The sequence below is a fragment of the Taudactylus pleione genome, unplaced genomic scaffold, assembly GCF_031769625.1.
Source record: "Taudactylus pleione unplaced genomic scaffold, aTauple2 ptg000016l, whole genome shotgun sequence".
In the NCBI taxonomy this organism is placed as follows: Eukaryota; Metazoa; Chordata; class Amphibia; order Anura; family Myobatrachidae; genus Taudactylus; species Taudactylus pleione.
In genome coordinates this window covers 48,534,242-48,549,086 of record NW_028284418.1, presented here as the reverse complement: position 1 = coordinate 48,549,086, position 14,845 = coordinate 48,534,242, and the positions used below count along the sequence as shown (strand labels likewise).

The following is a 14,845-nucleotide window of genomic DNA, read 5'->3' as shown; positions in this document are numbered from 1 at the left end:
TCAGATTTGCCTGTCAGCTTTCTCATAGGCTGAATCACGGGCAATGGTAACATCCACATTGTATTAATGTATGGGACTGTTCCTTCACCTTACTGATCTAGCCTTTAACTTGCAGCGGTTCTATTTTTGGTCAATGCCTCATTCATATTATTACTATAATCCTAAGGGTCCAGTATGAAAATTTATTTCAGCTACTTTACTTGTTCTTGGTAAAACATGGCTTGTTATATTCATATCATATAGCGGTCAATAGGTACATCTTAAATAAATAAATATCATTTATATTCCTCCAGTGGTAATCTCCTATTCGATCTTTAATATTATTATTAGTGATTTATTACATAACTCATCATATTCATAGCCTCTAGATCCAAAATAACCTACATTAGTTATTTATGTAAAATACTTTAGTTTCTGTATGATCTTTACCTTTTTAACTGGAATTCCCCAGATATTACACCACAAGAATCTCAAATTCCCATTTCCCAAGTTTCACAAACATATCTCTTGTAATTTCTGTAATACCTGTTTGACTAGATCACTATGGACCCCCAGGGGAGAAGAGTAGATAAGTATATCAACCAAATATACTACAACTCATCTACCCAGAAACTTTATTTACACATTGTTAGCCAGGTCAACAAATACAGCTGAAGCATTATGGAGCATAAAAGGCATGTCCAAATACTCACAATGCCCTATATGCATATTGAATGTTGTCTTCCATTCATCTACCTGGCAGATGCGGATTACTGTGATGTTAATTAAATCTCTATGATCAATACAGTGACATAATCCACCATGAGAAAAACTACGCCGCTCCTAATGGAGAATTTGGAGACCTACTGAATCCCTTCTCCAGATGTTCTCAGATATGTTCCTCAACAGGTTTTAACTCAGGAGAAAATAGATTCAATAATTGACCTTTGGGGAGTTTTGAAACAGGTATCATATCAATGTGTACAATCATATGCACAATGAGGAGGTAAAGAATCAGATATCCATAGAATATGAAGAAGATGCTGAACATATTGCTATTCTTGATAAGTGCTAGGAATATATTTTCCAGGTTCCTCTAACATACGAATAGCCAGTTTCGCCACAATTCTCTGAATACAATACATTGTGTCCTTCTACCAATTGATTAGGGGATTATGTAGAGACAACCATAGATATAACTCAAAGTAACTAGATGATCTGGAGAATGAATCACGTAAAAAGACACTAAAGCTCAATACAAATGAGTCACTGTGCTCTCTAATTTTTTCTAAAATTCTGAGACACTCCCGAATTTAGCAGGGGTCTCCCTCTCAACTGGTAAAGTAGACTAGCCTCTTTTCCCGTCCACTTTCCCGGGGAAGAGGGCGATCAGAGGATTTGATGATGCGATTTGTGTCACATTGTGTTATCGTGACCCTGCCCCACAGCCCAATGTCGGTATTGCTCTGCGGGCCGCAATGATGCATTTGGAAGACATGTGAGATCTCCCACAGGCAGTATTTAAATGTAGACAAACATGGAAAGTATACAACACATAAAACTATATATAACAGTTAGGCAAAGTTTTGCTTAATCTTGACCTGATGAGTTTGTTGTATCCTCAAGTAGAATACAGGAAAGGTGCTAAAAATCCAAAGTAAAATTGTAGAAGTGAGGGATATAGCAGCACTAACTATATGCCCAATTAGGAGGGATAAAGAAATATAATAAAAATACATATATATAGTAGTCAGCAACTTGATTCTTTGGATACAGTCTCTGCTAGTAGACAGGTAATTGATCCTGCTGCTCCTCTTGTACACCCTCCCCCTCCAATAGCTTCATGATGTAACTGCTAACTGACTGACAAGTTCTGAGATAAGCTGTTATTGACTGTTTTTTTTTTTTCCCATTAAAAGTTTTTATTTAAATCAACAAAAAAGATGAAACACATCCACGGTATTCCACAAAATTAAATTATTATACAACATAAAGTAAATCACAAATAATATAAGACAAGTAAAAAATATACAACAAAGCCTGGAACAGAACATAGGGTATAAAGGGAAAAGGAGGGGGAGGAATGAGAATGGAACCACCCAAGATAATATCCTAAAAATTAACTAAAATATGAGGCGAGTCAAAAAGTTTCACTGATATGGCCTGAATAGGAGGGAGAATCTTTAAACAGAAACCAAGGTCCCCATATGTAACTGGACTCTCTATATCTAGTAGCACCAGACAACATAAGATCATCTATAGACCTTTAGAAATCCAATCTGGAGAATCACTCAACTATAGCTGGGGTGTTCGGTGATCTCCAGTGGACTGGGATTACAGCCTTGGCAACACTGTTGAGCTGTTTCATATCTTATTGAGGAGACAGAAATCAGGTTCTGAGCTATCGTCCTGGCCTACAATCTCTTTAGATATAGAAGAGATCACTGAGTTCCAGAAGGGGCGTAAAGAAGCACATTCCCACCATATATGGAGAGGGGAACCAACAGCTGAGGCACATCTCCAACATGTAACGGAAACACCAGGGTACATTTTATTGACCGTTTTCTTAATAAAAAAAAATTGTGTTTTGCAGAGGAACAATGGAAAGTGGTGTGTTTCGAATCTCAGTAGGGATACTAGAACTACAAGTAAATTAGCTATGGCTTGCGTTTTGCAGAACTATCAAAAGTTAAGGAGTAAGCAGGGTGGTATCCATTGCCTCAAAACATTTGAGTAATTTAACAAAATAATGATTATGTCTGAGATTTTTGCCTGCTTTTTCCTCAGCAGATGCCACCAAGCTAAGCAGCATTCTTTGATCGATCCCCATCTCTTCCAGTCCTGAATCTGTAGACAGATCAGCATAAGAGTGGCAACAACATCATCTGTACGACATCTCCATGGTAGATTGTTACTTATATCTATATATATTTATATATATTAATAAATATAATTGATACAATGTTAATATGTATAATACTATATTACTAGTGAACATTTATCTGTTTTAAAATATGTATTGTCTTTTATACTTTTGGTATTCTATATACAAATTTGTTTAGTATAGGTAAATATTTTATACGTATACTTCTTTATACGTCACGTCTCTGTATAGGTCACGTTTCCTAGTTTTGAAAGCTACTTTTAGTTGTCTGAAACACATTTTTTACAATGTTTTATTGCAGTTAACGATGGATCGCTCATTAACAGTGAATTAATAATAGATTGTTTTTTAAATATAAGAATCCTACTCACTTTTACAGATTTGTCCCAGTGATTACTGTATACTGTAGTGTTAGTTGTTCACACTAAAAAGTACGATTGAGCTACATGTCTGTGTCTTCTAAGTTGCCACAAACTATTATTAGATACTATCAAGTAATACATGATTTAATAATACAAATAGCAAGTAGAAGCCAAAAAATATATGTATTTTCACAACATATTATCATTAATAGCAGATTTTTATTGTAGGATATGTTGCTTACAATTTGACCAATTTCTTCCTATTGAATTATCATGTAAAATGGGGTCTGTATTTACATTATACAGTACTGTGCAAAAGTTTTAGGCAGGTGTGGAAAAAATGCTACAAAGTAAGAATGCTTTCAGAAATTGAAGTGTTAATAGTTTTATTTTTTATCATTTAACAAAATGCAAAGTTAATGAATAGAAGAGAAAACTAAATCAAATCAATATTTGGTGTGACCACCCTTTCACTTCAAAACAGCATCAATTCTTCTAGCTAGATAGTGGTAATAACAGCGCTCCACAGGGAATATGTATATGTATGGGAGCAGCTTGGCATGCAAGTAGTCATAGCTCGCAATACTATAATCATAGATACAAAAGGGTTATGCCAAGCGCTACACCTGCTAATGATTATGTGCTGATAGTAATTATCACGTCACCAGGCAGTAAATAAGATGTAATACTTTACTATTCAAAAAACATGCAGAATGTACACAATTGTAACCGTATCAATATGATGCTGATTACTGGAATGCAGATAATACAACAGTGACTGGCGACTGGGTAGGTATTGATGCGAGGATGGGCTGATGATATAGTAAATGTAGTATGACAGTCTTTGTTGATGGTAAGTCCGTAACTTAGTTTGTGCTATGTTCAGAGATACAGCGTCCCGTGATCTCTTGCTAGGTCAAAGGTTTTGATCGCACTACATTCAGTTTCTCACTGCTATTGGACTTTGAAGTACACAAAACCTTTGACCTTGCAAGAGATCACGGGACGCCGTATCTCTGAACATAGCACAAACTAAGTCACGGACTTACCATCAACAGAGACTGTCATACTACATTTACTATATCATCAGCCCATCCTCACATCAATACCTACCCAGTCGCCAGTCATTGTTGCCATTATCTGCATTCCAGTAATCAGCATCATATTGATGCGGTTACAATTGTGTACATTCTGCATGTTTTTTGAATAGTAAAGTATTACATCTTATTTACTGCCTGGTGACTTGTGATAATTACTATCAACACATAACCATTAGCAGGTGTAGCACTTCGCATAACCCTTTTGTATCTATCAATTCTTCTAGGTACACTTGCACACACATTTTGAAGGAACTTGGCAGGGAGGTTGTTGGAAACATCTTGGAGAACTAACCACAGATCTTCTATGGATGTAGCTTTGCTCAAATCCTTCTGTCTCTTCATGTAATCCTAGACAGACTCAATGATGTTGAGATCAGGACTCTGTGGGGGCCATATCATCACTTCCAGGACTCCTTTTTCTTCTTTACGCTGAAGATAGTTCTTAATGACATTGGCTGTATGTTTGGGGCCGTTGTCCTGTTGCAGAATTAATGGAGCCAATCAGATGCCTCCCTGATGGTATTGCATGATAGATAAGTAACTGCCTGTATTTCTCAGCATTGAGGACACCATTAATCCTGACCAAATCCCCAACTCCATTTGCTGAAATGCAGCCCCAAACTTGCAAGGAACCTCCATTATTGTACCGCTGTCCAGCCCTTCGGGGAACAAATTGCCTTCTGTTACAGCCAGATATTCAAATTCTGACTCATCAGTCCCGAGCACTTGCTGCCATTTTTCTGCACCCCAGTTCCTATGTCTTTGTGCATAGTTGAATTGCTTGGCCTTGTTTCCACGTCGAAGGTATGGTTTTTTGGCCACAATTCTTCCATGAAGACCACTTCTGGCCAGATTTCCAAATAGTAGATGGGTGTACCTGGGTCCCACTGGTTTCTGCCAGTTCTAAGCTGATGGCACTCCTGGACATCTTCCGATTTTGAAGGGAAGTAAGCATGATGTGTTATTCATCGGATGCACTAAGTTTCCTTGGTCGACCACTGCCTCTACGGTCCTTGACATTGCGTTTCTTTGTGCTTATTCAAAAGAGCTTGAACAGCACATCTTGAAACCCCAGGCTGCTTTGAAATCTTTACTGGGAGAGACCTTGCTGATGCAGTATAACTGCAGTACCTATGTGTCTTGTTGCTGTGTTCATTCTTGCCATGGTGTATGACCTGTGACATGAATCTATCTTCCACATCCTCACCTTTGTAGCAGAGTTTGGCTGTTCCTCTCCCAGGGCCTGATTCAGAGCCGCTCGTAAGCGGCCGCTCGTTCGCTCCGAGCGATATTCCCACATCTGCGCATGCGTATGGGTCGTAATGCGCATGTGCCAACCAGTCAGTGCGGTCGGAAATCGTGTGTTCGCAAAATTGCGAGTGCCTGCTAATTTGAGTGACAGGATGAGGCGTTTGTGGGTGGTAACAGGGGAAGGTGCTTGAAAACAATGAGTGGAGATCCGAACGCAGGCGTGCCAAACGGTCAAAACGGGCATTTTAAGGGTGTGCATAATTAACAAAGCAGCGTCATCGACCATGTCACTTGGTTGTTTCTTAGCCTGAACTGTTCGCATGATTGCGGTAAGAAAATCCAACCACAAGCACTGCGAGCAGTTCAGACGCCTTTCCATGTACTCGATTAATCTAATAAATAGCGGAGATGACGTATGATGCGAGCGGCCAGGGGGCGTCTTTACAAAGTAGCGAGCGCATGTTTTGTTCGCTCGCTCAGACATAGAGGCGTCAACAGACCGCAAAGAGCGAGCGCTCAATTTAAATAGCCGGCCCCTTTTTCGGAACAAGCGAGCGCAAATAGCGTCCGGCTCTGAATCAGGCCCCCAGTTTTAAGCCTCCTACACAGCTGTTTCTGTTCAGTTAATGACTGTGTTTCAACCTACATATGAAAATGATGATTATCATCACCTGTTTGGTATGATTGGTCAATCATAGACCTGACTATAATCCTACAAAATCCCTGACTTTGTGCAAATGTACCTAGAAGACTTGGGGCCTGATTCAGTGGCGCTCGTTCTGAATCAGGGCGGATTTTTTTATAAAAAAATCCACCTCCAGGCCGCTCGCATAGCTGTGGGTGACCACCCACAGCTTGTGCGGGCGGCCTGGCGATGGTCGCGATTATCGTGACCATCGGGCTTGCGATGAGACACTTGTGGTAGGGTCTCGTCCACCGCAAGCCCCAGTGAACTACCTGCTCTAATAGAGCAGGTAGTTCACTACTGACATCACGTGTGATGTCAGTAGGGCCGCCCACAAACGGCAGGCGTTCCTTCGGGAACGCCTCCGTTTGTGCAGCCACCCCCCTCCCGACCTGCCTACAAAACGGGGCGACAGCCGCCCCGTTTTGCTGCGAGCCCCGAGCAAGTGAAGTTTTCACTCGCTCCGGTGCACGTGCGGCGTGCGCACTGCCAGACCATAGACCCGCTTGCGAGCGCTATGCGCTCGCTCGCGATTCTGAATCAGGCCCTTGATACAGTTTTGAAAGCAAAGGGTGGTCACACTAAATATTGATTTGATTTAGATTTCTCTTCTATTCATTCACTTTGCATTTTGTTAATTGATAAAAAAAAACAACTACTAAGAATGCTTTAAAAAAATAATGTTATTCTGCAGCATTTTTTCCACACCTGCCTAAAACTTTTGCACAGTACTGTTTATGTTTACAATATTGTAGGTTTTACCAATATAGCTGTTCCAGCACTCATTGTACTGGGAACCACCTCTGCTGGAGAGTCAAAGGAAAAGAGTGATATAATACATCCAAATAACAATTACAGCCGTTAGTGAATGAGACCTCCTATTTTTTTCCTTTCCAGCAACGGTCCCAGCATCTCTCCAGTAGACATACCCAGTATAAGTGGGTATTTCCGGAATCTGGGCAACTTCTAAAATGGCAGATGCCACTGAAGAGCGACACGCGTCAATGTGTTTTCTCTGGGGCAAGATAGAGGTGAGGGTGCAGTAGCCCTTGCCAACCCCCCCCACCCCACCAAAAAAAAAAAAAAAATACAAATGATTTCCTACAACTATAATGGGCGATAAAACTAATGAAGTGAGTTGGTTTTGGCCATTACACATTCATTCACTTCAAATGTGGCCCAAAGCTCAGTTACAATATATATGACAAATAATATCTGTTTTTTTATTTAGGGTCAGGAAATTTCTCATCAAGGGGAATCTAGAGATGAGTGAGTGTTCTTTCTTCATTTATTTAACAGCAACACATGACCCCTGTGGAGGGAAAGCATGACATTTTCTCACTATTCTAAAACATTATATTAATACTTAATATTTAGAAGAGAAATATCCATTGTGTTCAGGATTCATACATGTACCAGACATTCTGACAATGCCTAATGATCACTGGGCCTGATTCAGCAGTGTACGCAATTCCAACTACGTACGCAGATTGGCCGATTATTTCAGCATTGCGTATGCACCACGCATGTGCTGCAATCGCACTGCGATTACATGTGCACATAGGAATCCATCGCAGATTGAGTGACAGGCCGTGAGTTCTCGGGCGTGTTGACGGGGAAGTGTTTGGAGAAACGCAGGTGTGCCTGTCCATTTGAACGCCGTTGCATGGGCTGTATAAATTAGCCACTGCGATTGCAAATGCAGCTGGAGTACTCACTGTGTGCGACGATACTTACAGTTTCTGCAACGGGTCAGACCTGCTGTAATTGTGTGTGACAAGCCGATGTGCTTTGATGGTACTTATGTATACGCAAGACTGTGAGGTATTACGAATATGAGAAAGCAGTAGTGGACGTCTCTATGCTGGCTGAGCTGTGGCAGGCATTAGCATATTTTTGCAGCTTCACTGCGTACGATTACCCTGCTGCGATCGCAATTGCGATTCATACTGAAGCAGACCCACCATGTTATATTTCAATGATTTTTGTTTAGTTACTTTCTCATGGGCAGCTTACTAATAGGTCTATCAATCTCTGAGTATGGTGAAAGGAGCTGGTATATAGAGGTACTGTAATTGATGCCTATTTAGAATGTAAAGTGCATACTCATTATTTGTAAGTAAATGCACAATGGAATATGGAGCACAGTTGGTCTGGTAATAGGACTAGTATGTACCCTAAATTGTACATAGGGATCAAAAATACCTGTTCTGTTCTCTGCATGTGCACCATACAAGGATTCCCCCTATCCCCATTAATTTTTGCCTTGGTTACTGAAACTCTGACCAGGGGTATCAAAAACAATTGTGACATTTCAGGAACGGCCTTCAGCAGTTCCCAATACAAAATTGCTCTTTTTTCTGATGACATTTTGCTGTCTCTTACTAACCCACTAAGATCACTTCCCAACTTTTCAGGGATCTGTCAGAATTTGGTGCAGTGTCACACTACAAAGTTAATAAAGACAAATCTGAGTCTCTCCCTTTCTCACCCTACTGTATGTGGAAACTTCTTATGCTCAATTTTGACTTTCAGTGATGGAAAATGTAATCACTTATCTATGTTAAAATTACAAAAACAGTATCCACCGCTGATCCATACTTTTGCGCAGCATCTCCTCCAATGCAAGAAATACACTACATCTCATTTATAGGCCACATTAATACAATAAATATATTATACTTTTCTTCTTCAGGGTCCATAGGGCTCCACATGGAGACCTTGGGGTTTAGGTGGTGGATAAGGACTGGATACCAAACAGTTAAGCTTTTAACTGCCAGGATGCAATGGTCCTCCCCCCTATACCCCGCCCATGAGCCTGAGGCAAATCAGTTTGCTTGGTGTCCGGCAGGAGTCGGTTCACATTTATAACAGTGGGCTGCCTAAAGCTTTATTTTTATAAGTTACTTTATTTATCTTTTTTACTACTGAGCACGCAGCAACAGACTGAGCATGGGACGTCTGAACTGCCATTCCATCACCCCTCCGGATGCCGCAATGCCAGATGCGACTGGTGCTCTTGGCGGGCATCCCGGGGACCTTGCTAGCCAGCCCTGCAGAAGACCCAGACTGCAACTCGGACTCCAGGGGGAAGATAAGGCGGGTACCGCTCGCGGTGACCCGCGGTTGGCACAGTCTTACCTCCGGTCTCAGGGGACAGACCGGAGGTGCTGAGCGTGAACATCGGCTCCATCTGCGTGATCCACTAGACCACCAGGTTACATGTGGAGCGGGAATCCAGTGTCCCGGTGGTTAAAAACCAGCGTGGGGAGGTCAGCTTTCCCTATTACAGTGGTCCCTCAGGTCAGGGCGCCATTACTCTGAGGTCTAGCTTCTCTGAGCTGCTCTCCTCCTCCGTTCCCCGCCCCCTCAGAGGTCTCCGGCAGCCATCTTATACAGGCTCAGCCATAGCTTTCTCTAGGAAGTGCTGGGTCGTCCGGGCCCCCTACATACCTCTCCTTAGAGCCAGGTTATGTAGCACTATAGCCTACCAGACACTGAGTCTGAGTAGTTGATTGTAGTGCCCCTTTGCAGTTACACTGTTTTCTGCATTGTATGTGAATTATGCTAGCGCTGTCTGTCTGTATAATTTCTCTGTACTGTCAGCTTATGCCTTTCCCTTTTCTCTCACTCTTACCCTTATATACAGGTGTATTCAGGGTTTTCTGTACCTCATATTTCTTGTATTTGTGAAGGTTGTCATATACTGTTGGTCACTGCTCTGTGTCATACTCTGTGATGTCACTACACTGCATACCCACTTGTATTTATTATACTTTCCTACACTATGTGGTTGCATATTGCTCAGTGCCATATTGTGTGCTATACTACTCTGCAGCTATGTCTAGCAAAGGCAAGAGTAGCAAGCAAGCTGTTGCTCCCATACTGCTCTCATGCAAAGTATGTGCTGCAGGCTTAAGTGAGGAGGATTTAATGCAGGATGGGCTATGTGCAAGGTGTTATTCCCCACCAGGCCAATTAGACCCTCCAGTCCCTGCCCAGGAGCCCCCCTGGGCTTCCTTTTCTCAGGTGCTGGCTACTATCGCTGACCACCTTGCAGTCCCGGTAGTAATTCCCCCTATGGGGTTGCCACAACAGGTACAAGCAATACAGGTAGCTCCTATGCCCCCACATGGGTAGACATGCTCTCTACTTCTGTACAGAATCTAGCAGCTACCTCTACAGCCTTTCAACAGTGTAGCAAGGTAAGAAGCCACTACCCAGTAAGATTACTAAGCGTCCTGTGCTATCTTCACAGTCTACACAGCTCTCAGATTCTGAGGTGTCATCTGGGAAGGCAGACAATGCTGATCTCACTAACACTGAGTCCCCCTTGGGGTAGGAAGAGATTCAGTCTAAGATTAATATACCTGCTTTGGTGCGTGCTGTCAGACGATGATCCTGTCCCCAAATCAAAGCACCCACTGTTTAAACATCAAAAAGTGGCCTCAGCAGAGTTTCCTCTCTCGGATCAACTAGCTGAACACATGGCGGCAGCTTGGCAGATGTCGGGTAAGAGGTTTCAGCTTAAAAAATGCCTGACCTATTGTTATTCCTTTCGTACAGCTCATTGTGCAAGATGGGAAGCCCCCACAGCAGTGGATTCCCATGTTACACAATTGATTAAAAGCCCTACAGCCTCCTCACTGAGGGACCCTATGGATAGAAACATTGAGTCTGGCCTGAAATCTTTGTACACTCTGTCAGGAGCTATTGCTCACGAAACCATGGCTATTGCCTGGGTGGCTAAAGCAATTGAGAGGTGGGAAAATGCCCTAGAGGAGTCTCAGGATCAGATATTCTATATAGCTCACATAAGAGATGCAGCTTCATATATTGGAGAAGCGACTTTGGATGATAGTCTCCTGGCCTCCATAGCATCGGCCACGTCCGCGTCCTCCCGTCGCATTCATTGGCTATGGTCATGGAAGACGGATGCAGACTCTAAGAAGGCCTTAGAGGCATTACCTTACAATGGAGAAATCCTGTTTGGCCCAGACTTAGACAAGATTGCAGCCACATTGGCGGCATCAAGGACTGCTTTTCTGGCATCAGCAACTTCTGCAAAACTACGGAGAATGTCCTTCAGGTCCTTTCGTCCCCAAGGAAAACCTACTGGTCAGTCCTTTCCTAGGCAATCGGCTTCTACTAGGGCTGAAAAGCCCAGGACCAAGCAGACCTGGGCCACCAGACGTCCTGCTTCAAAACCTGAGGACAAGCCTTCAGCCTGACGGGGCGGGCCCCCCCGGGGGACCCCAGTGTAGGAGGCCAACTTCTTCAGTTTACCCAGTGCTTGTGTCAAACCACCACAGACGCTTGGGTAAGAGAAGTGGTCTCTCACGGGTACGCCCTCTCATTTCTAAGAGGGCCACCCCACCAATTTTTCTGAACAGGCCCTCCATCAGACCTGATCAAAGCCCTGCTCATCCAGAAAGCCACTCAGTCCCTGCTACAAGCGAGGGTAATAATCCCAGTCCCGCTGTCACAGCAAGTGAGTGCTTATTATTCTAACCGGTTTCTGGTTCAGAAATCAAATGGGTTTCATCAGCCTATCCTCAACCTCAAATACCTGAACAAATTCATCAGGGTGCCCAGGTTCCGGATGGAAACCCTACGCTCTATTGTCCTAGCTATGGAGCCTGGGGACTTTATGGTATCTCTGGATATTCATGACCTTACCTAGACGTACCTATAGTTTCCTCTCATCAACAATATCTTTGCTATCCTAGAGCAACATTTCCAATTCCAGGCTCTACCCTTTGGACTTTCTACAGCTCCATGGGTATTTACCAAAATTATCGCTATCATGGTTGCCCACCTGCGTGGTCAGGGGGTCAGGCTGCTACCATACCTGGACAACCTCTTGATCTTCGCAAAATCCCCAGAGGTTCTTCAACACTATCTTCAGATAACCATTGCCTTCCTACAAAGGCACGGCTGGTTAATGAACTGGTTGAAGTCCTCCCTGAACCCTTCACAGCTCTGTTAGATTCTCAGGATCAGAGAATCTTCCTGACCGCAAACAAGATCTCCGCACTTCAATTACGTGTGCGCAGATTCCTCCGCAGTTGCTGTCAGTCCACTCAGCAATGCAAACGCCATGGTATCCACCTTCGACATGGTGGAGTATGCTCAGTTCCACTCCAGGCCCCTACAACAACTAATCCTCTCCAGGTGGAACGGGTTGCCCCATCAGATCAAATCTCAGATGATGGTTCTATCTCCGGAGGTTCGTCGGTCCCTCTCGTGGTGGTTACAGACGTCGCACCTAACTATGGGTCGCCCCTTTTGGATCCCGGACTGGGTACTCCTTACAACGGATGTCAGCCTCTGGGGCTGGGACGCAGTGACCAGTCAATGCAACTTCCAGGGCTGTTGGTCGTCAGTCGAGTCGACCCTGCCAATCAATGTATTGGAACTCCAAGCTATCTAAAGGGTCCTCACTCTGGCTCAGGACAATATAAAGGGCAAATATGTGCAAGTGCAATCCGACAACGCCACAGCAGTGCCCTACATTAATCACCAGGGAGGCACTCGAAGTCAGTCAGCAATGGCAGAAGTTTCACGCATTCTCTCATGGGCTGTAGGCTACCTCCCAGCCATCTCCGCAGTATACGGGTCCAGAACATGGGAAGCCGAAGCAGCCTTCGTAGACGCCTTGTCAGTGAAGTGGACCTTCCATCTGGCATACGTATTTCCTCCAGTCTCCCTTCTTACTCGAGTCCTTCGGAAGATCAAGTAAGACGAAGGCACTGTCCTGCTGGTAGCCACAGCCTGGCCCAGATGACATTAGTACTCAGATCTTCAGAGCCTCTCCATAGATGCCCCGTTCCTACTGCCTCAACGACCGGACCTGTTGTCTCAAGGTCCCTGTATTCACCCCGACCTGGGTCATCTGTCTTTGACAGCGTGGCTCTTGAGACATCCCTCTTAAGGTCAAAAGGGTTTTCTCGCTCTGTGGCCCAGACTATGCTTAAAGTGCGTAAGCTGGCCTGTGCCCGGATCTACTATAGAGTGTGGCATACATACTTCCAATGGTGTGATACCAACAGCTATGACCCTCAGGTGTTTTGAGTTGCTAGAGTCCTGGCCTTCCTCCAAGCTGGAGTGGACCTCGGACTCCGCCTTATCTCGCTGAAAGTGCATGTCTCTGCTCTGTCCATCTGGTTCCAGTGCAGAATTGCTTCACTCCCGGATGTTCACACCTTCCTTCAGGGTTGTCCTCCGTATAAAACCCTCCTGTGGTTTTGTGGGATTTGCCAGGCCCTGATTCTCCAGGCCCTGCAGGGCACTCCGTTTGAACCCTTGGAATCTGTGGAGCTCAAGTGGCTCACGGCAAAGACTCTTTACTTCCTAGCTATGGCGTCCGCCCATAGGGTATCAGATTTAGGGGAGCTTTCCTGTCACTCCCCATTTCTGATCTTTCACCAGGATAGGGCTGTTCTTTGGAATCGCCCTGGTTTCGTTCCCAAAGTTGTTATTTATTTCCATATTAATGAGGAAATTGTAGTCCCAGCCTTCCAATCACCAGACCTCTCGGCTGGTGAGGCCTCCTTAAATGTGCTCCGTGCTCTCAGGATCTACATGAAGCGTACCAGTTCTCTTCGGAAAACAGAATCCCTATTTGTGCTCTATGGATTTCACAAGAAGGGATGGCCAGCCAAAAAACAGACATGGCTATCTCACAGGCTTACATGCAGACAGGCCTTCCTGTACAGGCTACTGTCATTGCTTAATCCACTCGCTCTGTGGGTCCCTCGTGGGCAGCTCGCCCTGGCCCTCAGCTGAACAGCTTTGTAAGGCAGCCAAGTGGTCTTCTGTCCACACCTTTCTTAGGTTCTATGCCTTCAATACATTTGTCTCTCAGGATGCTTCATTTGGATGGCAGATTTTCCTCTCAGCTTAGGAGCATCCCCACCCTTGAATAACTGCTTTGTGACATCCCCATAGTCTCCCTGTGGAGCCCTATAGTCCCTGAAGAAGAAAATGAGAGTTATGGTAAAACTTTCCCATCTCCTTGTATGTGAGAGTGTGATTCTTGTGTGTACAAGTCTTCCTTATCTCCTTTCCTCCTCCTGCCTTGGGCTTGTTAACTAACTGATTTGCCTCAGGCTCAGGGGAGGGGTATAGGGGGGAAGGACCATTGCATCCTGGCAGTTAAAAGCTTAACTATTTGGTGTCCGGTTCTTATCCACCACCTACACCCCAAGGTCTCCCTGTGGACCCTATGGACTTTGAAGAAAGACAGTTAACAAAGGTAAGTTTAGTCATAACTCTCATGATTCCAGACTTTGCCTGTTACCTTACCAAATTGGAGGATTGCTTTACTCCAAATTACCTGAAATAAATTTACCAAAGACTACAAAAAAACATCTTAAAAGAGATCTATTGACCAGGGTTTCAGTTTCGAGAGGCTTGAGACTATGGGCCTGATTCAGAGCCGGACGCTCTGACAAGAGCGCTCACTCTGAATCAGGGCCCTCCTACCTGTTTTTGGAGCGGCCTCCTGGCCGCTCGCATAGCTGTGGGTGACCACAGCGGCCAAAAAGATGGTCGCGATGGTCAAGACCATTGCGACCATCGT

The 14,845-nt window shown here is 44.1% G+C and overlaps 1 protein-coding gene across 9 annotated transcripts in view; it reads left to right on the top strand.

Moving 5' to 3' along the window:
* MYPN (myopalladin) overlaps positions 1-14,845 on the top strand; it is a 243,536-nt gene that overhangs the window by 38,530 nt on the left and 190,161 nt on the right. For 4 of the 9 annotated variants that reach the window (XM_088476231.1, XM_088476262.1, XM_088476272.1 and 1 more), the window contains exons 2-4: positions 2,770-2,882; positions 7,159-7,292; positions 7,493-7,530. The exons of 1 other annotated variant lie outside the window; for it this stretch is intronic. In XM_088476231.1, coding sequence (XP_088332357.1) covers positions 7,233-7,292; positions 7,493-7,530 — 98 coding nt within the window. In that variant the 5' untranslated portion in view covers positions 2,770-2,882; positions 7,159-7,232. Of the gene's footprint in view, positions 1-2,766; positions 2,883-7,158; positions 7,293-7,492; positions 7,531-14,845 lie in introns of all 9 variants that reach the window. 4 more of the 9 variants (XM_088476242.1, XM_088476252.1, XM_088476279.1 and 1 more) reach the window with 3 other exon arrangements.